Consider the following 26022-nt stretch of genomic DNA (forward strand, 5'->3'; position numbering starts at 1 on the left):
CACCAAGAGGTTTTATTAGCTTATTACCTCTTGGTGACAGCCTGCCTGAGAAGCAAACCAGCATAGACAAAAGCTTCCCTGAGCAGCAGAGAAGAATCCTGATAACATTTAGGAGGAACTTGATTAGGCCAGACCCTCAGTTATCTGTACCACTTGACTTTTTAGTTATCTGGTCTAATAGTCCCTGCTTCCTTAGAGGAGTTTAAATAAATTTGAGTTTCTGTCACTTCCTACCAAATAAACAAAAATACAATCATTCTAAGCAATAATTTTTCTCCTGCCTTTTTGTCCTCAATGTGTTAGGTCAAAGTATACTTTTCAAAAAAATAATAAAATATGACTTGGAAACTAGTCTATAATGAGCATATGTGAAAGATGGACTCCATTTGTGCAATCCAATGGAGGGAGTAAGCAGCACAATAAAGCCGTTTGAAAGGTAAATACTAGAGATTAGCATTAGAGTCAGCGAAAGAGAGAACACTGCATTATCACTCTAATGTTAGATGCAAAAGATAAGATTAATATTTTTTCAGGTAAATAAAACAATAACTTTGTTGTTTTCTCATCTCACAAAAACATTCAATTCAACAGGACAAAAATTATTTTCAGATTACCATCTAACTTGGCAGAGCGCCAGAGAGCCCTATAGTCAGTACAATAATAAGCAGAAGTGAAAAAAAGCACATGCACTTAGAGATGACTCAGGTGGTTTCCCCTGTTAAATCATCGAAAGAGTATAGTGCGATATTTTATCTTCCTTTAATTTTTTTGGACAATTTATTCAATAATTACTACTTTATTGAAGAGCGTTATCACTACATAAGTTTTGGTACTGTGGTAAGTTTTTGTTTGGGTCCTCTTCTATCCCATTGGAGGATAAAGGCTTCCCCTCCCTAGATCAAAACCTGGAGGTCACCTGACTTATTTCACTTAGCATGATAACCTCTAGGTCCAGCCATGATGAACGTTGCCAAGGGGATGGGAGTTGGATGGGTTGGGTGGAAAAGGTAAAAGTTAAAGAGTCCAAATTGGTAGTTATAAAACAGTCATGGGGATGTAAAGCAGAGCACAGGGAGAAAGTCAACAACACTGTAATAAGTGTGGATGGTGCCAGGTGGGTACCAGTGTATGTGAAATGAATACAAATGATGTTCAATGTAAACTGTAATTGAAAAATGAAATACAGTTGTTGTTTTTTTTTAAGAACACTGGAGGTCACCTTGAAATGCACAGCTCCTTGCCTAGCTGTGCTCTCCGGCATCAAACAGCTACTGTTGGTTGACGGAATGAGGTGGCATCTTCTTCACATTAGACTATCCATGATACAAAGCAAAACAGCTCAAAGGTCACTGAAGAGTTTAGTACATATCTTGATGCTGACCCTCTCCCAACCTATAGTGCTCCTATCACTATTGACATTTCCCTTGGGTGATTTTGCAACAATTGCCACTACTCATTGCAGCAATGCCTCAATCTGATCACTCTCGTTTCTAAATGAACACGGAGAGTAGCTGAAAAATGGGATCAGAAATGAGCAAGACTCTGTTTTTAAAAGTGGATGTTCTACCTGTCTCAAAAGGTAGCTGCTGAAGGGTTAGATGTCAGCCACCAGCCCCGCTGATCGATGCAGGCCCCATGGGCATGGTCAGAGAGAAAATGAGAGGGAGCAGATCACAGGATTAGACTGAACAGTCTTCAAATGTGAAGGGTTTGAAAATTCCTATTCTTTTTTCCTTAGTCATCAAATGTGAAAATAGAGAAGTGAGTAGAAACCCTCCCCAGGGCCTATCACCCTGCTTCTCACCCTTTCACACACACATTCAAGGTCAGTCAGGCATCAACCATGGGGACACTAAGATTAACAGTCCTTTTTGATCACCATGGTCTGGATTAGCTCTCCAAGGCCACCACTTGAAATGTTTATTGAAGAAAAAGAGGATCAGTGGCCAGGGCTGGAGGCCTCCAACTAGCCATAGTAAAACTTCCCAAATAATAAAAATTACAGATGTGGAAAGACACTTCCCTGCTTAGTTGTTGAAGCAGCCAGGAAAAGTCTAGGGTGGCCAGAGCAGCAGACCACACCCTCTGGCCTACAGAGCCTACTCCATTCCCCCAGAGTCATGTGACATAACAATTGACATTGTCACGCAAGATGTAGGGAAAGTTGGGAGGTACTGTTTTCTTGTCCTTTCTACCACCTGCACTGAGGTCTGCTCTAATTTTCAGGCACTACAGTGGTTCTGGGTAGAATTCTCAACATAGAGCTATGTGGTCTGTTATGGCCAGAGAGTCACGGCAACCTGTGGTGAGCCACCAGGGCCTTGGGGTCCAAAGAGGGTCTACAGATGCTGTGATGCTCTGTGCGATGCTAGTCTTGGAAGCTCCGTGCCCGGCAGTGGGCATTGTACCAGGGGTGCTCAGCCCAGGCCCTAGCTTCCTGAGGAATGCTGTGAGAAATGGTGGTTTTTATAGTCAGAGGGGGAGTTTCATGTTTCAAACCTTAATTACAACTCGGGGAGAGACAAAGAACTGACCACTGAAGTGTCCATCCCTCTAGGAGAAAAACAGCAAATGTTGAGAAGTCTTGCCACTTTTTAAGAGAGTTTGGAGACCTTATATCATCTATGCTGAAGCCAAACTTGAGAAGCTACTATAAGACATAAGAAGTGTGAAGATCATGAATAAAGAAAGAGCTAGAGAGCTACCATTCTTTACTTGGCCTTATAGAAAGCATGAAAAGAAGAAAAATTTAAATCTATTACAGGTCAGCTGATCGCTGACATTGCAAGCAAGGTGAACTCCTTAGAACACACATCCGACAAATTCAACATCAAGTAGTTGCCCCCCAAATAGCCTTCAGAAACCTTCAGAAAAATGGAGAACAGCTTCAGACAGCACTGAGAGATGCTTTGAAGGAAAAGTCCAGCCTTCAGAGAAGCATCATGCTGCTTTCATAGGAATTTCAAAAGTTGAAGGAAGAGTGGGCATATTTACTAGAGAGAGAAAAAAAAAAAAAAAAAAAAAACTTAGAAAATCTGCCTGGAGAGTGAGTTCTTAATAGTAGTCAGATGAAGCCTGGAGGTGAACACCTGCTATAGCTGAGCCATGGGGCCGCTCTTCCTGGGGAAGACAGCATGGATTGTGGGAACGTGGAATTAGCTATATGGAAGGCATCAGAAAATAGAAACCTCTTAATTGATGAATCTGAAGAATTGTTGATTTTTGCAACTGAGTTAAATACCAGCTGATGAATTCTTGAAAGAAAAAAAAAAAGAGAGATAGCAAATATACAAAAACGAACAACAGAAGCTAGAATTTTCAATGCACTTAAAAATCATTTGAAAATGATTTTTCAACAGCCAAGAAAGTTCTATTGCATTCTGAACACAGCCACGGAGACATGGAGGGGGCAAAAACTCCAACAGAAATATCAAATCCTGGCTGAACTTCATCAAGGAAAAGAAAAAATTTTATCTAATTTTGAGAGAATTTGCCCCCATTTAAGGTAGAGAAGAATCTTTCCAAACCATATCAGTAATGCATAAAAAGAGCTACACATTTATAAAGTTCAAGAAAAATTATTTCAGAAAAAATTAATAAGAACCATTAGGTATTAATAACACTTGCTTATTCACAGGACACAGCAGCTCATGTTAATGGGATAAGAGATTTGTCCGCTCAGAGAAACCTCAATAACTTAAAGCAAATGAATACATGAAACAAAAATTGATTAAGAAATAACTTATAGTTTCTGAAAACTATCCTCCCATTGCTGAAAGATCACAACCAGGAATCCTCCAGGTTCCAGACTGAGGCAGGAGGGACAGTTGGCTGTGATGGTGAGGGAATGAATGACCATGCCTGGTGTCCATTAGTTCTCAACCCTCATGGCCCTTTCAATCTGGCTGACTGCATCCGGACTCAGCACGTCCTCCCGGAGAGCAAGACAGAGCTGTATGATTCAAGCAGTGATCTTACAAAGAAAGCCCGTATTGAAGAACTGAATAAAATAGGAGTGAAAACCCTAGATAGAAGCTATCAGGCCAAGCAGCAGAATAATAGCTTCCCAAAAGCTGAAGCCCAAGATGGCTAAGACTTATTCCCTATCTTCAAAGCATTACACTCGAGAGTACCATACACAGCAGTTCAGGATGCAGATATTTGTTCACTATAAAGATAAATTTGCTAACAATAGCTGTTCACAAACTCGATGGACCGCTCTTCTGGGAGATCTTGTCCAGATTCCCTTCAATGACCTCAAACAGTGGCTTGAGACATTTAACAAATTTCCCTCACTTAGAAAATTAGCTATACATAAAGAATTATGGTGTTTGGCTCTGGCTGGTGTGCCTCAGCGGACTAAATGCCAGCCTGCAAACTGAAAGTCGCATGTTTGGTTCCTGGTAAGGGCACATGCCTGGGTTACCACCCAGGTCCCCAAATGGGGGCATGGGAGAGACAACTAATCAGCAACTCTTGCACCAATGTTTCTCTCTCTATTTTTCTCCCTCTCTTCCCCTCTTCCTTAAAATAAATAAATAAAATCATAAAATTTTGCCCTGGCTGCTGCGGCTCAGAGAGGACTGAGCACCAGCCTGTGAACCAAGGGGTCACCAGTTTGATTCCCAGTCGGTCAGGGCACATGCCTGGGTTGCAGGCCAGTTCCCCAGTTAGGGGCACAAAAGAGGCAGCCACACACTGCTCTCTCTCCCTCTCTTTCTACCTCCCTTCCCCTCTCTCTGAAAATAGATAAATAAAATACTTTAAAAAAAAGAATAAAAATGAAATATGGTCATTAGTAATTGTTCTCAGGTAATTCATATCACAATATTTCTCAAAAAGAGAAAATCACAAAATAATCCTGTAATGTTTTAAAAGTTTTATTAACTATTTATTAAAAAATTATGCAAGCTCATTAGCAAATGTGTTTCTAAAAAAATTAGATATACCTCATGAAGTACATGGGTCTTGATTGGCCCTCACCACTGTCAATCACTTCAACCTCAGGAGAGGTTATTAAGGGCTAAATAGGACTTCTTCTCTTCCCTATGATCCACATTTGCAAATTTCCAAAAAGATGAAGGATGCAGATATCATCAGGCATGTGTTTCTCTAACGGTTTAAATATAAGATGCTTTTGATTTTCTCCAGAAATTGAGTACGTTTTTTTCTAGTTGAAATTCATCCAACAGAGATATGATATATCAGGTACCTCTATGGATTTCTTAAAGTGGAACTATGTGTTTACTGAGACTAGACTTGGAAATACGAGGTCTCAGAGATTGCTTTGGAATGTGAGAAAGTCATTATTTGCTGGCTTTCCAGCAATTTATTTTGAATTTGTTAAATTCATTGATGTGTGAACTGGTTATCAAAACTTGATCAACAGCTTATAAATCACTTTGAAGTTGGCAGAAATAAATATTAATGAATCAATTTTCAAGGAATTTAAAATCAGTTTCTTCTTCTATCACCATACGTTAAAAAGAGAATCTCAGTGGTTTCATTTAGGAAAGAATCAACAATTTTTTTTAGTAATAATTGATATTTATCAAGATAGTCAAAGGACGATTTATGATATGAAACCAATTTACTGAAAGAAAAAAAGGCTCCTTGTGAATCTACCAGGGAGATTCATATGACAAAAGTTTTGTTTAAAACTTATTTATAAAACACAAGCACAGTGGCGATTTAATCCTTTGAGATACTAAAGTACCGTGTTTCACCCAGGTTTGCTCGGTGCTGGCCTCAGAACAGGGAAAGAAAAAAGCGAATCTTGAGAAGCTTCCATCATTTTAAAGTGCATCATCATGTGCTTGTCATCGAACAAACAGGTATATGGCTAATCTCTGAGTTCTAAAACGTCAGACAGTAAATACGGAGTGGCTGCTTACCTGTCCTGATAGTCTTTGTCCATCCAGGTGCGCCTGCCACACAGCTTCATTAACAAGCAAGTGGAAGTTCAGGAGCACGTGTTCAAGGTCATATGCTCCGTGCATGGCATCCGAGAGCTCTTCCAATGACCGGAGGTACGCATGCCAGTGTGGGTCAAGCTCTGCCATGTGTGCCAAGCAGCCTCGCACGACGTTGAGGCAGTAGCCCATGCAGGGCTTAGCGAGCAGCAGGCCCTGGCAGTGCGGGCAGTACTGCATCCTCAGGAGGCCTCTGCCGCACTCTTTGGAGAAGTGCACATGGTCTGTGGTGTTGATGACTTCAATGCCCAGATTCAGCGCCTGGAGAAACGTGCGGCTGGGCAGCAGCGACCTCCCCATCTGCCCCATCACTCTTTGGGGGATACTACCAAATGGACTGATGTCCCGGCGAGCCATCCGGATGCATTCCGAGGATTCCAGGGAACTGTCAGTCACACCAGGGTGAATGAGATGATTGTAGACCAGAGGGAAAAGGCTGTCAAAGAACCTGTTCACAAACTCTTCAGGATTGACATCTGCACCAAATAAATAGAGCCCTACATCCGTGAAGAACTCTTGAACTGAAGCAGCAGCCTCTAAGGCCATGTTCCTGTAGGTGTTGCAGAAAAGTGTGCTGGTGTAATTTTCTGCTTGTCTGATGAGAGTTTCGAGGCTTTCTGCAACAAAAGCAGAGGTAAAGGATGGAAAAGCTTAGTATTCATGTTATAACTGTTTGCCCATCTGCTCCAGACAGTAAATGAGCTTAATGCATTGAAACTAACCTAAGCATTAGTTTACAGACTAATTTAGCTTTCAAACCCAATTTAGCTTCCCAAGGACAATGGCTGGTCAACAGCGAGCATTTCACACAGCACACCTGTTTTATAAAAATGTATTTCCTAGAATCAAGCACCTTTAAAAAGTATAGAAATAAAAAGGAATAAGCATGTATGGCATTTTCTTATTTTATTCTACTGTCATTCATAACCCACTAATGAGGTGTTACCGAGAAAACAATTTCCCATGGTGAGTTCATTATTTTTTCAATTCTTTTTTTCAGAAGAGAAACTAACAGATAATACACTAGTTACTCCAAAGAGGCTAAATTCCCAAAGGGAAGCCTGAGAATCCTCGGCTCTCCTATCATATTCAAATTCAAAAGAAAGTAAAATATTTTATGATTAAACCCCTGAATTCTCAAACCTTGTTTATCCCATGGGAAAGTCATGGGCCATATTAATTGATGAAAATAAATAATTGTCAGGCCATCTTCTCAACTCTCCTCTGTTGCTTTTATCACCTTTATTTATTGAATTTATTGGGATGATGCCGATTAATAAAAGTATATAGGTTTCAGGTGTACAGTTCTATAGTGTATCAACTCTATGTTGTATTTGTATTCACCACATAAATCAAGTCTCCTTCCATCACCATTTATTCCTCTACAACCTCTTCTAACTCCCACACCACCACCCCCCCTTTTCCTCTGGTAATCACCATACAGTGGTCTGTGTCTATTACTTTTTGTTTTTCTGCTTAATCCTTTCACTCTTCTCACCCAGCCCCCCAAACCTCTGCCTTCTGACAGCTGTCAGTCAGTCTGTTTCCATTTTGCTGGTTTATTTTGTTCATTAGATTCCACATATGAGTGAAATCATAGGGTACTTGTCTTCCCCTGACTGGCTTATTGCCCTTAGCCTAATACCCTCCAGGTACATCAATGGGGTCAAAAGGGTAAGATTTCCTTTTTTTTTTTTTTACAGCCAAGTAGTCTTCTATTGTGTAAATATGCCACAGCTTTTTTATCCACTCATTTATTCATGGATACAGGCTGCTTCCAATTCTTGGAAATTGTAAATCATGCTGCAATGAACATAGGGGTGCTTACATTCTTTCAAATTAGTGTTTTGGGTTTCTTCAGATAAATTCCCAGAAGTGGAATTGCTGGATCATAAGTCAATTCCATTTTTAATTTTTTGAGAAATCCCCATACTGCTGGTCTTCACTGGTTACTCAGGTGGATCTATAATTTAGGTGTAATTCCAGTTTGGTCTCGGCAGGAGGTCAGTGCACCTGCCACACTCTCTGCCACCATCTCAGATCTCTTGTTATTTTATCATCTTATTTTTAAAGATGTTACTGTGGGACATTTTATTTTCTTACTTCAGTAACTGGTGCTTCCAAATCCACTTCTCCAGAGAAAGAACAGAGAATAATTCACCCACAAATTAAGGGAAGTTGTAGTAATCAGCAAGTAAATGCTACATTTCAAAATGATAAATTTAGGTAACAATTGACCACCTTGGATATACTAGTAATTACATTTTATAATTAGCCTAAATATAATAATGGACTATATCAATATATAATTAATTATGAAATACCAATAAAATTATCTCCCAAAACCCCAATCTCATAGTTATTTTTAATTAAGTTATAAAAGACCACACAATAATTCACTAATCAAACCAGTAATTATCCACAGAGATGAAACACCAGTAAAATAAAATGAAATAATAAAAAACAAGGGTGCAGGGAGAACTGGTGAAATGGAACCATGTCATGAATATGCCACAATATCCTAAGAGAAACTAACCACTTTCATAAAAAGCACAGACAGATAAAACACACTATCAGGTATCCTGATTATGTTCTGAGACTGATCCAGGTTGGTTTCCAGGCTTCAGTGTGATCAATCAAGTCACATGCTATTGTGTCCCTCTTAAAATTCATATGTCAAGACCTAATCTCCAACATGATGGTATTTGGGAGATGATTAGGTGACAAGGGTGGAACCCTCATGAATGGGATTAGTGCCCTTATAAGAGATTGCAGAATGCTTCCTTGCCCTTTCTGCTAGGTGAGGACACAGATAGAATATAGGTCTGTCTGTGAACCAGAAAATGGATTCTCACCAAATTATGTATCTATGGGCACCATGATCTTGAACTTGCCGCCCTCCAGAGCTGAGAAATAAACCTCTTGTTTATAAAACCACCCAGCCTATGATATTCTGTTGTGTCAGCCTGGACTAAGAGCCAGCATCTACCTTGCAATCAAAGGCAACAGATTTTAAAAGCTGTTGCAACCAGCGTGCTAGAAACTGTAGCTGGGCATGACTTATGTGTTACCTGTGCATCCCCAGTGCTCTCTGTAGCATCAGTTGCATCCTAAAGCTCAAAAGGTGGAAGGATGAAGATAGAATGGTAATTCATGTCTTCAACTGCCCTTAGCTGCTCTGCCAAGTGAGAGAGAATCAGCACCAGTTTTCCCAATGGGCCTGATCCTCTGGACTGCTTGTGGAAAATGTGGGACTGCCAGGTCTCTACCCTGGGGGTTCGAACTCAATAGGTGTGTTCTTGGTCCAGGAATATATATTTAACAAGCTGTCAAAAAAAAAAAAAAGAGGGGGGATTTTTTTGAGTTCTTCTGACTTGGCCAGTTTTTGAAACATTGCACTTATAAATATCTATCAAATGTTCTCTTTGCTTTTACAGAGGGCTTCAACAAGCATTCCACCATGACAGTCTGACCCCATAGCTGCAATTCCAGCCACTATTAAAGCTTCCATAGATCCACAGGAATGAGTGTGAAAAGCAAATTGAACCTTGGTGGTTGGGACTAACATAAAACTGCTAAGTTTACATTTTATCAATCACATAGGCTCATTTCTCTCATCACTTGCTGTGTGTCCATGAACTGCGAGGTGGGTCGCAATTATTTTTTGTAAGATAAAATAAGGACAGGTTCAAAGACACCCGTATGTCACAGGCACTCCTGCATGCTGCCCACCAGGTTTTGCTAAGGTACATGGTACAGATGATTGTGACTGAAAGCTGTCAGCCCCTCGCTGCAATAAAGGTTGAATGCCAGCCCAGGCAATAGTACAAGGGTTCCAGCTGACTTCGGCCACCTCTAAATAATGCTCAAACACATAATTTTTTTTAACTAAAAAAACAAAATGTTTCTCCCTAAATTCCAGTCCCATTAATTTATAACTTATTCATGGACATAGGGGATTTAACTTCGTCATTGCTATAACAGGTTTGCAGATGAGTTTATTTTGTAAGAACAATATTGAAGAGAATATATTTTCTCTTTAGTAGCATCCATTTCAACAATGACAAAAAATGAATGTAGTATTTGTTGCACTACTGGAAACAACATGATTTGATTATCTTTCAGTTTGTAGTTTGAAAATTAATTTCTGAAAAACTTCTACAATGTTTATTTTATTTTGTGCTAGTTTTATTCTGCTTTACTGTTACTGTTTGTAAACAAAATAACTAAAAAACTGATGGAAGTTTTGAGAAATCATGTTACAGTTAAATGTAAAAACTATTCCTGCATTAAATTTTATTTTTTATAATTATGTATTAATTTTATTAGCCTTTGAATGAGAAATTATATGTTCTCAAATATCAACATTCTGATTATGTCCTCAGTAGCTAAACACACAATGGATTTTAAAAATGAACTTATTCTGCAATAGGTTTTCACTATTCTATTACCTCATCACAATCTATTTTTTTTCAATTTTTATACAGCTGATATTGACATTTCAATTAATTGAAATATCTAAACATATTAAGTATGTCTTTTTGATTTATGTGTATTTGTGGTCATAAATGTTTCTTAAATCCAATAAACGGGAAAAACTGTAACCACTTGTTGTATATACATTTCAATTTTAATGTGTAGAAGTAGACATCTGTGAAGTTTTGGTCCTAAAAGCTTTATAAAATTTTAATATATAAACTCTTGTATCAGAAACTGAACAATCCACAAGTCAATTCATTGAATTATTTTGTTAATAATTTTTATAAAAAGTTGGTAAAAGCAGAAGTTGAATTTATTACTAGTTGTTGTTGTATCAACTTTGAATTTGCGAAACCATCACTTTATTATTTTACTATGTTTACCACAGAGTTGAGTATTTCCACATTATTAAGTCAAAATTTTTATTTTAACAAGAATTTTAACTTTTCAAAACAATTGTCAGAGGAACAACATATTTTGCTGCAATGCAAAAGAATAATTCACATACAAAATCAGATCTTAAAGATTCAAGGTAGGTTAGGTGCTGAATAATTCATCATATCTACTTAAGTATTTAATAGACAGTAAGCAATTCCTTTCATTACAATGGTTTAATAAATTTAAAAAATGCCCTTCATTCCAGCTACGCAAGTAATAGCTTTCCATTCATGTGCTAAAGACTGCAACATAACTTGAAAATGAATAAACATTTGTTAGACTTGATTAAGGAATTTAAGAGAGGGACTAAAAAAAATGATCTTTTTGTTGTTTTTAATTGAGAATTTCAATAAGCTCTTCTTTTTCAGCAATATCAGATGGAGTTTATCAAAGCAGAAAACCCAACTTTCCTTTTAATTCCTAAGAGTGGTAGATTGAATAAGAACTGCAGTCTAATTGCTGATTAAATAACAATTTCTTCCAGCTTTATGAGAAAATCAATTTTTGCATTATCTTATAAAATTAAAAGTGAAGTTGGAATGCATAAAGTTCATCTGCATTCACTTCAATTTTCAGCATTAATATTCTGCAAGATTTCATCATAAAACACCTATTAACTAGAAATTTTATTTTCAATCTTTTCCAGTCCACAATCCCTTCAAAAACATTTAAACTTAAATCGAGCATTTTAACTTCACTAAATTGGTGGAGATAAAAATCAGATGATAGGGATTTAAAATGAAAGTTGACAAATTGCAAAGTCAGTGAAGATTAATATGTAAGTATCTTTTTGCAATGAGAAAAACGTAATATTTTTAGGGCTTTTATTGCTTTAAAGATAAAGTTGACTTAAAAGCATAATGATTATGAAATAACTGTTGTAATAACCTAACCAGCCTCACAGGAACATACATTTTATGAACCTTTTCAAATTTTCATTATATTTGATATACGAACATTTGAAGATACAAAATTTGAAGTGTGCCTTACAATTCAAGACCACAGATATCCTCAAACATAGCAATGAATTGGATGAAGAAAGATGAAGTTATACCAACCATGGATAATCAGATCGTTTTACAATAGCTATATCTAGGTGGAAGAGAAATTTTCAGAATACATTTACATTTTTGTTCATTACAATTCTCAAGTCATAGATTGTGTTCCTACAACAGATACTTCATTACTACTCTGCTGCTTTAGAGATAGCTTTTGCCTGAGATTATACACCACTCACTCCAAATTTAATTCTAGACAGGTGGCAAGATATGTAGATCATTTTAAGAGTGATTTCTCAACCAGTTTTAACGCAAACATTTCAATGAGTTGTAATACTTTTATTTTATTTAAACAAAAATGCCTTCCAATAACTTTAATAGTCACATTTAAGCATTCCTTTAATTATCAGAAGACAACTATAGTCACCCTGAAAATATGCATATTTAAATAAAAGTACAAACCATCTATTTCTCCAACCTGGAAGTATTTATACTGAGTTCATCCCTATGGTATATCTATATTTGCTCAATTTTTTATAAAGTAAAATGTGTAATACGTGTTTTCTAAAGTATTAATGTAAAAACATTTTAAATGTTATGCAGTATGATTTATATTATCATTCTTCAGAAATTAGCCATCTATACAGAAAAATAGTGAGTGGAATATTAATCTATACCTCAAGAATTAACATTTTGATAATTCATCTGGTATCCTAAAACAAGCACTGAATAAACAAATGACTTCTCAACATTTCTCCTCCTTCATTTCCCCCCCATTAATCTGGCTATCATAGTTATCATTTTATAACCATTTATGTTCTAAAAATCAGTTTCTGATTTTATCAAAACAACTCATGATAGATTGTTTCATGAACTATCGTTGGGTGAAGATTTTAAATCAAATCTCCTAACAATCTTTCAAATAGATCAGTGGAACAAAATAGGGAGCCCAGAAATAAACACGTTCCTTTATGGTCAGTTAATATTTGACAAAGGAGGCAAGAGCATGCAATGGGGTAAAGATGATCCATTCGATCAATGGTTTTCAGAAAAGTGGACCGATGTGTGCAAAAAAAAAAAAAAAAAAAAAGGAAACTGGATCACTTTCTTACACCATCCACAAAAATAAATTCAAACTAGATTAAAGACTTAAATGTTAGATTCAAAACCATAAAAATCCTAAAAGAAAACAAAGGCAGTTAAATCCCAGACTTTCCTCATAGCAATATTTTTCCTGTGAGGTAAAAAAAAAAAAAAAATTAGGAAGGTGGAGTGTGCAAGCAACCAAGGGAAAAAATGACTCAAGTACAAGGAAGCAATCCATCATGTCAAACACTATCAAGAGGTCAATTGATATGAGGAATAACAACTGACCATAGGAACTGACAAGAGCAAGGCTCTGACCAACCTTGGCAAAACCTGCCTCAGCAGAATGTGAGCCCAAAAGGTAACAGGAATGGAGGCAATATAGACAACTCCCCTGCAAATATTTATTATTCTAGACATAGAGAACCCAAGGTAGGCACTGGAGGGAAATAGGAGGTCAAAGGTTTTTGTGTTTATGAGAAAGGAAAATTTACTGGATGTTCATATGCTGATAAGAGAAATTGAATGAACAAATAAATATTGATACTGAGCGGGGGGAATGGGAATTGTAGGAAGAAATTCTTTGACTAAACGAAAGAATGTGGTCTAAGGGTAGGTGCAGATACCAGAATACTACATAAATAAGTGGATGTTTAAGTTGCTGAGAATGATGGTAAGAGAAATGAAAAGAGAATGAGCCAAGTAATGAAATCTTGAGTTGATTAGGGAAGGCAGCCAGAAGTGTGATATATAACAGTATAGAATACACCCAGGGAGTGACTCTTCTGGCAAGTGTGTCAAAAGGGATTTTCGGAGGAAAATGGGAGCAAGGATGTGGATCAAGGTACGTATCTCCCCCAACCACAGAGGATCCTTATATTAGTTTCCTATTACTGCTGGAGTAAATTACTGCAAATGTAGTACATACCTTAAAAAAAAGAAAGAAAGAAATATATGTGTTCACTGTTCTAGGTGCAAAAAGTAAAAGAAAATCAAAACCACTGGACTGATATCAGGAGAGGCCAGGCAACACCACCTCCAGAAGCTCTAGGATAAAATCTGTCCCTTGCCTCGTCCACATTCTGGCGGCTGCTAGCATTCTTTGGCTTGTGGGTGGACTAAACCAGTCTCTGCCTCCATGGGCCACATTGTCTTCTCCATGTGTCTCAAACCTGCACTGCCTCTCTCTGTTAAGAAAGTGTGTGAGAACATTTAGGGCCCACATAGATACTCCAGGATAATCTCCCCAGGTCAAGATCCTTAATTAATTCACATCTGAAAAGACCTTTTTATTCCACATAAGTAATATTTACAGGTTCCAGAATTAGTCCCTGATATCTTTGGAGGCCAATATTCAGTCTACAATACTGATCAGGAAAGATCAAAAAAGGTCTGTACTTGCAAACTCAAAGGAAACATTAATTCTAACCTAGGCTTTTCTGTGTACCAATCATATAATCCATTAAACTTCTCTAAGCATCCCTTTTATCTTTAATAAATGGATGTGGTAATTGTGTCTATTCTGGCTGTCTGATACAGCACCTGTGAGATTCAAATGAACTAAAGTAAAGGATGATGCCAGGTGATCTTTCCCTCCACTTATGTTTACATCCTGTACTCGAAAGATATTTCAAGAATGAATGACTGTTGGAGCCACCAGCCTTTCCTGGAGGATCATGGGTCCCTTGAGACAGGGATCGTGTGCTGTTCATCTTTACATTTCCCAAGTGTTGGTCCATGGGAGGTCTCAATTTATTCTGACAGATTTAGGTTCAAAGTCACTCCAGTTAAATGGTTGTGTGACTGTAAATTTCCTAACTTCCCTACCCCTCATTTTTTCTCATCAGAAAACAGGTAGAACAATGGTACCTATCTAATAGGGTAGCTGTGAGAATTAAATGAATTTGTATATGCTACATATCTGCATAGTGCTTACAAGTGAGAAAATGCTCAAAATACATTAAAGAACCACCATAATAATAACCCTTCACTTCTGCTGTATATTTGCCATGAACTTGATGTTTCATTAAGTTCCTTGAGTAAATTAATTTCCTTGATTCTCCAACCCATGGTGTGAGTATTCTTATAATAATAATTGTTATTATTATTATTATTATTATTATTATTATTCTACTTTAAAGATAATCAGGTGAAGCACTAAACATGTAAGTGCTGTGCTCAAGGTTTACATAGAAAGTGACATAGGCTGGATTTGAATCCAAGTTCTCTGACTCTAGACTCTGGCTTCTTAACTGTTAATATCTGTGGTCTCTTTTTAAATAGGCTAAAAGTCCACTTAAATTAATTGAAAATGGTTCATTTCATATATATTCAAGCCAAAAACAAAATAAAACAAAGATTTCACTGTTAATTTAGCACATTGAGCCATTATGTAGAATAATCCAATTTAGGTATTGTAGTTCTTCTTATTTGCGGGAGGGATTAACTAATACTATTAATATAGCAAAAATAAATGAAGAGAAAGCCCTACATGTGTTGTGTTTGAGTCAAAACAGCTAAAGATTTTCTAATATTTATAATTAACTGGAAAATTCATCATAAACTCTAGAAAGAAAGATACCATGAAAGATCTTTATCACCAAACAGGCATGAAGAAAGAAATCAATACTCTTGGTCTTTACTAACCACCTCTAATCCTTTAAAAAAAAAAAAAAACTTGATGAGACTATAAGGGAAGATTCAGTTAGAATATGAAAGTCAAGTTCTGGGATTGTTGCTGGTGTTGGTCTGTAAATTCCATTAGGGGATGATGGAAGACTTAGACAGTCAGGGAGCAATAACTAGTCACATTAGGGGTTATCCGGAGCCACTTACATGGCCCAGAGGTCTCTATCAACCTCTTCCTAACCAAATTCAATGGCTTTTGGGACTCACACTCTCCTGGTTTCTCTAGCCCCTAAAGCTGGTAGCATTGATTCTCTCACATCCATTATGGGTGATTTTTTTCTTTCGCTGTTACTCTAAATCCTAGCACAGATTTTTCAAAGCCCTGATTCTTGTTCCATATGACCTCATTGTTTCATACTAGTCTCAGGCTATCAATAACCAAAGTGGAGGCTGGAACATCGCTTGTGGTTCTTTTTATAGTTGCAAGACACCCTTCAGCAATAACCATCAGGAAACTTTGAAAAGATAACAGGTTTCTTACTTACAACACCTGGAAATTGCACAGCACACCTGGAGTCACACAGAGAAATGCCAGGTAGAGAGAAAGTGTATGGGCCTGGAGTTCTGCTTTTACTGGGGGCAAGGGCAGGGGTTTCCCAGCGTCGCTCTATATTGGTGAATTTAAAACATAGGAGTGCAAATTAGAAGCAAGGAAAGAGAAATCAAACAATTAACCCAAATGGTCAGTTACTGAAATCAATCAAGATCACTAAAACAAAGGAAGGACCCGGCTCTTTATCTAGTCATGTGTCCAGCAATGCGTTCCAGAGAGCGGTCTTTGAAGTGGATGCCTCCTGGAAATCAATGCTCAAGACAGGCACTATATTACCAAAGGGAAGGAAAAAAAAAAAAGTCAGGGCTTATACTACACCCATTCAAAATATTAAACCACTTTTACAGTATCAAATGAAATTCCCAAGCTGATGACTCCCAGTTTTACAGACCTTGCTCAGTATTTCCCAAAGCTTTTTTTCCTCAGAATCCTTTACAGTCCTAAAAGTTACTGAGAAACCTGTAGAGCTTTTGCCTTATTTTATTTTAAAAATAGAAATTATGTATTTAGTCCACTGAAAAATAAAAGTAACAGAGTTATTACATCAGAAGAAATTGCGAGTTTTGTGAAAAAGAATTATATTTTCTAAAGCAAAACGTATCAGTGTAAAGGGTGGCATTTTGCCCAGTCAGTCCAGAGGCTGCAGCTGCAGAGAAAGCACTGAGAAGCTGCAAAAATGCCATCTGTGTGTGTTGCTGTGGCCCTGGCCCCTGCCCTCCTAGGTGGGCTGGGCAGGTCTCCAAAAAATGCATTGGGATCATCCCCCACAGCTGCAAGGACTCATCATGCCTCTAACACTCATCTTCAGAAAACCGGCACTGCTGAGCTGTCCTCTGTTCTTGGAGAACATATTCTCAGAGCTGATACCTCTGCTGACCTGGGAAAGACTGGGAGTGTCTTGAGTGTTGGTGATCGTATTGCCACAGTACATGGGCTGAGGAATGTTCACGCAGAAGAAACGGTAGAGTTTCCCCTTCGGACTTAAAGGGAACATCTCTGAACTTGGAACCCGACAACGCTGGTGTTGTCGTTTGGCAACAGTAAACTAATCAAGGAAGGAGATGTTATGAAGTGAACAAAAGCCATTGTGTCAGTTCCCGTTGGCAAGGAGCTGTTGTGTCATGCAGTAGATCCCCTGGGTAATGCCATCAATGGAAAGTGTCCCGTTTCTTTCAAGACTTGTAGGCAAGTTGGCCTGAAAGCCCCGGGATCATTTCTTAAATCTGTGTGGGAACCAAGGCAGGCTGGCGTTAAGGTTGTGAATGGCTTAGTGTCAACTGGTTGTGGTCAGCATGAGCTGATTATTGGTGACTGACAAACCTGCAGAACATCAATTGTTATTGACAAAGTCATTAACCAGAAATGTTTGTGATGAAACTGATGAAAAGAAGCAGCTATACTGTACTTATGCTGCTACTGGTCAGAAGAGATCCACTGTTGCCGAGTCGGTGAAGAGACTTGCGGATGCAGATTCTATGAAGGACACCACTGTGATTTCAGCTACTGCTTCTGATGCAGCCCCCCTTCAGTACCTGGCTCCTTATTCTGGCTGTTCTATGGGAGAATATTTGAGGGGGAATGGCAAACATGCTTTGATCATCTATGATGACTTATCCAAATAGGCTGTTCTTTATTGTCAGATGATTTTGCTGCCGCACCAGCACCCTGGTCGTGAGGCCTATCCTGGTGATGTGTTCTACCCACACTCCCATCTGCTAGAGAGAGCAGCCAAAACGAATGATTTTTTTGGTGGTAGCTAGACTGCTTCACCAGTCATTAAAAAAAAAAAAAAAAAAGCTGGTAATGTGTCCATTTACATTGCAACAGATGTTATTTTCATTACTGATGGACAGATGTTCTTGCAAACATGATTGTTCTACAAAGGTATTCACCTGCCTTTAATGTTGGTTTGTCTGCATCCTGTGTTGGATCTGCTGCCTAAACCAGGGCCATGAAGCAGGTAGCATGTACTGTTACCAGTAAACAGTAGACAGTCTCTCCAGAGCGCTAGGGAATCTCCCCCATTGGCCAATATGGCAGCAGGAGGAGGTTCTTACACTGAGCACACAGAAAGCTAGCAAGATAATTGGGTAGAAGAAGCCCATTTCCCCCTTCTGGTACCAGTAGAAAGCAGGCACATAGGCACCATAGAAGGCAAAATGGTGCAGTGGGAAATGTTGGAGCAAAGAGACTTGTCAGTCTAGCCTGGGAATGAAAAGATTGGTTGGGATGTGGATCCAGGCAAAGCATGTGAAAATTTGGGAAGTTGATTAGTCATTTTGAGAAAGCACCTGGCCCATCCCACACCCAAGCTAATACAGTCCCAGGGGAACAAAGAAACGCTCTTTTGCTCACCCGGGCTCATTGCTCACTCTTGTTCATGATCTGCACAGTGCACTGGCTTGTTCTCTCCATCGGCCACAGGGTCTTAGCAGCCCCGTGGCCCGTGGCCTCCAGGAGGGAGCCTTTATATCTGTCTCTCTCTCTCCCGCTTTGTGATGCACTCACCCATGTGTTTGCTCGCTGTTTCACCTGGGAGTATGCGACCCTGTAGGCCCAGCAGCCCCATGGCCCATGGCTGTGCAGGCTTCACATGCAGACTCAAGGAGGAAGCCTGAAACAGACAGCAGCCAGGAGCAAGCTGAACTACCCGGACTGGACTGCTTAGCATGCCTGCAGGCTCCAAAGAACTGTACTTGAACTTGGAGCAGGGACTCTGGCTTCCGGCTTCTGTCTGGGTCTTGCAGAAGAGATGAGCTTTGGGACAGGAGTCCGCCACTCTCCCACCATTGTCAGCACCTCAATAAAACCTGTTTCCTTTTATAGCAGCATCTGCCTCACGAGTTCAGCTTTTGTCGCGACAGGCAGTCAAACTCCCGTTTGCGTTCGGTGACAGTCCCATGGAGTTGGAATCGGCTCAGTATCATGAGTTCGCTGCTTTAGCTCAGTTCGGTTCTGATCTCGACGCTGCCAATGAACAGCTCTTGGGTCACAGCCTGCATCTGATTGAGTTGCTGGAACAAAAACAGTGTTCTCCCATGGCTGCCGAAAAACCAAGCGGCTGGTGTTTCTTCATGCCGGTGTAAGAGGGTATCTTGATAAACGAGCCCAGCAAGATCACAGAGTTTGAGAATGCTGTCTTGTCTCACGTTATCAGCCAACACCACCCATCGGGGCTGACAAAGAAATCTCAGAATAGGCAGATGCAAAGCTGAAAGAGATTGTAGCAAAATTCTTGCCTGGACTTGGAGTTTATTCAACTCCTACGGATTCACATCAAATACCAGTTTCATTTTGTCATTGTTTCTTCTAGTAATCAGTTCCATTTGTTAACAAAATATTACTCTTGTACTCCAGATATATAGAAATCACCTTGAAAATGAAGGTTCCATCCATATTGCTTGGTGGTTAAAAAATAATAATAATAGGTGGCATTATTTATCACATTGCAGGCTTCATTAATGGTCTGCCTTAATCAAAGAGACTTGGATTCTCGTATTGGCTTCTGGATTTAATTTGTTACACTATGTTGTTTTTGGTGAAGGTATATGAAGAAAATCACACCTCCCACAAATGCGTAGTTGATAAAGTTATATCTAATTGTCTTTTCAGATAATTGATAAATTTCTTGATATTACACCAAAAACTTGACAAGTAATTTTTTTTTTTTATGTTAGTTGCAATGTCCCATTGGTCTATGTATTTCACTATGAATGATTCTGGAACCCATGTATAATTTTGCAACTCATGAAGTGACATTCGAAAAAGAATTGGTTCACGAGTTATGCAGATCTCCCCAATGCTGACTCTCTTCATCATTTCTGTAACAGTTAGGGATCTTTCCGGTTTATGTTGCTGGCTCTAAGTTTCCTAAAATTCCAATTTTCTCTTGAAAGTTCACAGACAACAAACACCGTAAGTTGTTTTTCTTGAAGTGATAGGCTCACTTTAGTCCACTTTGAGACACTGTCTACCAAATATCCAAATCTAAATCACCATATTTTGCCTGTCAATTATTTTCTTATTAAAAAAATGTCTTCAGGAAAAAATGTATCTAGTTTAGCCTGCAATTCAAATAATGGCACAAGTGCCTTTCATCATTACCGCCACTGTAATTCCATATGCAGAAGTCACACTTTAAGTTCTCACCCATTACACAGACATAAAGAATACAATGGCTACAAGTATAATTTGGTGCCACTAATTTAATTTTGTACTAAAGCTCCAACTGTGTTGCTCACTATTGTGCTTGCACCCTCAGTAAAATGCCAGTGAGGAGAAATAGGCAAATCAGTCTTAGTATTGTGAAATACTATTTTGATTTCTTATATATACTGAAAAAGAAAAAAAAACTAGGAACCCCATGTTACACTTAGAGAGTTGTAAGCAAAAAATTTTTAAAGCAAAAATTTCTTACCTGGAGACCTAGTTCTCCAAGCCAACATCCACCTGGATCTCTTTGCGCCTACCATCCCTGTTTCCCTTTCTCAGCATCTTTCTGAGGTGTCATTTTGTTTGTTTTTTGTTTTTTGTTTTTCTTATATTAAGATCAGACTTCTAAGCATCAGGGCTTAAGGTCCTGGAATTTTATTTCCTATTTGCAGTTAGTCATCATAAGTATTCTTTTTTTTTTTTTTTTTTAAATATTCCCCTTTGCTATATATTTCCCAAAACCCTGTCTCATCCAGCCTGGATTACTGCTTCTTCAGCCATCTCTTTCCTCATAGCAATAGCGAGCATTGGAAATGCTTCATCCTTCTTTTTTACCTATTTATTTAAATATAATCTTCATTGCAGGAGCAAGTCAAAGTCCCATAGACCTTAACAAGTCAACACAATTTTATTTACATGGCAGGGTTTCCAAACCAAGTTTAAAAGAATATCCAGGTGCCAAAAAAAAGCCATTTTATCAAGTAGCATATGGCATTCTAAATTAAAATGAGTTAATTGGACCTGCAATACCTCTAACTACATAATTATACTAACTTCAGTCTTTCCTTTTAAAGTTAGCTCCATAAAATCCACAGAAGTAGAAAAGCAAATGGTCTCCTGCTAAAATTTCTAGTACCTGCTAAAAATTATATTTATTGATCTATGTCAAATCACTGCAAGTTATTGACTATGTTTATTGGTCTAAGAAATGTTTTTAATTTACATCCTCTTCTAGAAAATGTAGGTAGTTTTTTTTTCACCTGAATTATAAATGTGTGTATCTTAGCATCTTTCCCCATATCATTGTTCCTGGGGTATTTTCCTACAGTATACTGTTAATATATTTGTTTGTTTCTATGATATTTATAGTAATGGCTAAAGAATTTCATTGGGCAATATAAAAAGAATCATTATACAAATTCATACTAAAGTAAAATACTGATGAGTTCTAATCACATTAATGTTAGGGATCTAAACAATGATTTTAATTATTATATTCTAGAGCCTTCTGATTTTAGAACATCCTGGCTGTGGTCCTAGATATCTGGTGGATTATAATACCAAGTGTCATGTTTGAGTGCATCCTACAGTTGCAGGAAGCAAACAGATAAGAGCTGCATTGAAAATATTCACTCCAAAGTTACAGGCAATTTAATAAATATACTGTTTCTGTTTTGACAAGAGAGAAACTCCTTCAGAAGCTAGGCAATCTTTCAGACTATTGCATTCTTTCCAAATAGCAGGAGGAAAAATTGCAATACTTTCTGATAAATGAAATGGGTTATAAAGCACAAAATCAATCAGACTGAAAAGAGTCTGTTTTACTATAACATCCATTTCTGCTTTCATAAATGTTATCAGAAAATATTCCAACAGTAACATAGTCAAAAATAAAAAGAATAGGATATAACAATTATGTTATTAAGTTATGAGATGTTGGTTGTCCTTTATAAATTTGCTAGAAGTCTAAATATTTTTGTAATTGTGCCTCCAAAGATAGCTTTTAAAAATCTAAATTTTAAATAAATATGATTCGTGGATATGAGTAGAAGTACTACGAATTTTCCTTATAAAATATAATAAATACCTCCCAAAATATTTGTTAAATAAAAGTAGAAAAGTGTATTGCTACAATCTTGCAGAGTAAGGTCTAAACTTTTAGAATATCGATATATTAGAAATGCAAAAATTTCTGATCAATGTAATAAAATTCATCTCTCAAATGCCCCATAATCAGTTCAGGGACTTTAGACTCTCTTCTGTAAAAATAAACAAATATAAACAAGCCCTTCAGATAATAATTTTTAGAAACTTTCTCATGTTTATTTCAGTCAAAATATAGCAGCCTTGTAGCTAGTGCATCAAATGCCATTAAGCTGGAGTTAAAATCTATTTTTATATTTTGTTTTATTTGAAATTGATCTTAGCTTTTGTGTTGAGGTGTAGCCATACACTTGAAAATCATTAAAAAGTAGAACCCATCTTTTAGGGAGATATTAATCAATGTTGAGCCTTAACAGAAAGGTCAAGCTGTATGTCCTGTGTATTGCACTTGTACTTATGAATAGCAATATATTTTCTTTTATTTTGAAAATAGTACCCATGATGCTTCTTCCATCTTTTTCACAATTAACTTCAATACAATCAGTACCATTATTTATTTCAACAGCTTTTCCCACTTTGGGTTGCAGTCTACACTTGTCATTATGGTACTCCATTTTTTTTTATTCTAAGTTTTAATTCAGATTCCACTTCCATATATACAAACTGTTACCTGTGCTTATACACTGAAGAGTTTTAGACAAACATATAAATTGTGTTCCTGATTCCATCAACTGCCTTGGAAAGTAGTGGTCCCTCTGCCTACCCCTTCGCAATCTCATGGGGTGAAGGGCCAACTCACGTATTAGCCATACCAGATAATAGCTTCTTATCAAAATCATTCTCTGCATAAAACTTAAGAACTAGCTTGGTGGTTTAAATAGAGTCACATCCCATTCTGACACATGTAATTTTCAAAAGCCTCATTACAGTTAAGAAAATCTTTAGTTATCCTCAAAGCGTGATGCTCGTTTTAATGTTCCAGAATGATTAAATTATTCAGCCAGGATTTACAGTGCATGTGGGAGGGGATCAAAGAAACAACGAACACTTGGTAAAGTTTCACCAATGGTATTTTGGCGCCTACTGAATCAAATTCACCCAGTGACACTATTCTGCATCACTTACACAGGGTACCGTGCGACTTTCAAGCTATGTAAAAACTAATCTTTTCATTATGCTTTTAAAAAACACATACAATACGTACTACAGCATGTTGGTCTGCAGTACCAGACATGACATGGCATTGTGCAACATTAAGAGAACCAAAGCAGAGTTTCTTAAATGCTAATATGCATGAAAGTTAATACTTAAGACATTTCGATTCGCTAGGTCATGATGGAGTCCAGAAACGTCCCTATTTAATAGCAGTGGAAAATCTGGCCCTGGTACCTCTAAAAGAATAAACACTTCAGCGCGAGACGTACAATGTTCTTTCTGTGTCAGGCCTAATCTGTTCTTCCGCTCTTGGCTTGGCCCCTCCCCTGTCTCCACATCTTCTCCCCCCGGCACCCCTTCTACTTTCAGCACATGTACAGCTGATGCTCCGAACACAAAAACATGACATTTTGGGGCTCTTCCGACCCTTCATCCGTTCCCTTTCTTCTATCTTTTTCTATCTGGAACATTTGTTCCCATCCATAAAGAGCAAATGGCATCTTATGTACAAATTTCCCTGCTCCCATCAGGCTGCTAGTTGTAAAGAATTATACTATGTGCATATACCACTGTGTACGTAACATTTTGGGCATGATACAAGTTGCACTACAGTGTTCCCTCCCTTACCGCGGGCATTATGTTCTAGACACACACCCCCTCCCCCCGCGACAGGTGAAAGTCTGCAAAGTAGGAACCGTACATTTATTTTAGTATTTATATATATTTTAAGGCTTTATAAACTCTTCCCACACACTTATAAACCATTCCCAGTCCCTTATTAACCTTCCCTACTCCCTTATTAACCTTTCCCACACTTTTATAAACACTACTTTTGTTCTTAAACATATTCTACACTCTTAAACCTACGTCACTTTAAAAACATACGTATACAGCACCACAAAATCCCACGATATAGCAAAAAATCCGCGATAAATAATTAAATATAATATATTTTTTAAATCCCGCGATACAGTAAGGCCGCGATAAGTGAACCACGATATAGAGAGGCACTGCTGTACTTTCTTATTACAGGTTAATGTTCCTGGATGGCCCACTATTTCTGCAGTTCATAAGGTGGTCAAGGACCATACTTGATTCATCATGTATTTCTCCTTCTAAGCACCAGACCTGAAACATAGTAAGTATATAGTAATTGTTTATTGAGAAAAAACTGAATGTAACTATGGTGACCCTTTATCTAATACATCCAACCACTCTAAGCTCTTAGTTTCCATCAGTATATATTTAATGTCATGTATTTTAAGTCAGAATCATGAAGAATTATAATTTGAGTCTACCAAAGGTATATACTAGGGGGGACCCAAAACACTAGAATTTATTTATAAAAATTGTGTATTTATTCTTACATGTTTAAACTTCAGTCACCTTCAAAGTACTCACCATTTGATGCAATACACCTATTGAGATGTTTTTTCCACTGCTCAAAACAGTTTTTGAACTTGATTTTGATGTTGTTTAGTGCTTTTGCCATTTTTTTGTTTCACTTCTTCCATATCAGCAAAATGTTTCCCTTTGAAGACTTTTTTTCATTCAGGGAAACCAAAAAGTAGTCACTCAAGGTGAGATTGGGTTGATTAGAGAGGGTGGGACATGGAGGTGATGCTGTTTTTGAGCAAAATGCTGAACACTCAGTGTGCTGTGGGCAGGTATGCTCGTAAATCACCCATCATGAAATGGGCAAATGCTTGAGTCAAACGCAGCCTCTCACAACAACACCAGCTGGCACACTGATACAGATGGGTTCCTGAACACTCACCTAATGGGGAAAGCCTGTACTATAAGGGACTCACCCTCCAGAAAATAATTCCAGCTTTTGGGGGGGGTCCCCCCCTCATATTATGGTTTCTTTGTTAAGTCATTATTCTTACTGCAAATTTAATTATTTGTTTAAGGGGACACCTTGTATTTTATTACATTTTAGTCTCACATATGCCCAATAGTTTTTTCTTTCTTTTTAAAAAAATATATTATTTATTTATTTTTAGAGAGAGGGAAATGGAGGAGAAAGAAAGAGAGGGAGAGAAACATTGATGTGAGAGAGAAACATCAATTAGTTGTTTCTTGCATGCCCTCTAATGGGTACCTGGACCAGAACTCCAGCAAGTGACCCGACCAAGAATGGAACTGGTGAGCTTTTGGTTTGCTAGATGACACCCAGCCCACTGAGCCATACCAGTCAGGGCTACAGTATTTTTCTCTCTACCTGCTTTAATTTTTTTTTTCAGATTTAATGCGTTTTATTGATTAAAATATTACATTTGTGCCAATTTCCCTTCCCTCTGATCCCCTCCACCCGGTGGCCCCCCTCCTTCCAGTTGTCCCCCCCTTTTAGATTATGTCCATTAGTTGTGCATACAGTTCCTCCCAACCTCTCTCCGTCTATTCCATTCCCTCCTACCTTGATCCCCAATTCCTATATCATCTCCCTCCCTTTCCCCATTTCCCCTCCCTGTTGACCTCCCCCCAATATGCTTCCCATACCCACAGTTCCATTTCCACTTTCGTTGCCTGTTTAGTTTGCCTTTGTTTCATCTCCTTAGCTTCTGTTTTTTAAACCACTCCCTTTAACATCTCATATAACAGTGGTTTGGATCTA

General features: G+C 38.0%; 1 protein-coding gene and 1 pseudogene across 1 annotated transcript in view; one reads left to right on the forward strand and one right to left on the reverse strand.

Annotated features, from left to right (window-relative positions):
- GPC5 (glypican 5) overlaps window positions 1-26022 on the reverse strand; it is a 1053876-nt gene that overhangs the window by 832353 nt on the left and 195501 nt on the right. Inside the window, exon 3 of the mRNA XM_090258267.1 lies at window positions 5895-6589. Coding sequence (XP_090114393.1) covers window positions 5895-6589 — 695 coding nt within the window. The remainder of the gene's footprint in view (window positions 1-5894; window positions 6590-26022) is intronic.
- Window positions 16891-19527, forward strand: LOC149995874 (ATP synthase F(1) complex subunit alpha, mitochondrial pseudogene; annotated as a pseudogene).

This window comes from Furipterus horrens, unplaced genomic scaffold, assembly GCF_987537825.1.
Source record: "Furipterus horrens unplaced genomic scaffold, mFurHor1.1.pri manual_scaffold_12, whole genome shotgun sequence".
NCBI lineage: Eukaryota > Metazoa > Chordata > Mammalia > Chiroptera > Furipteridae > Furipterus > Furipterus horrens.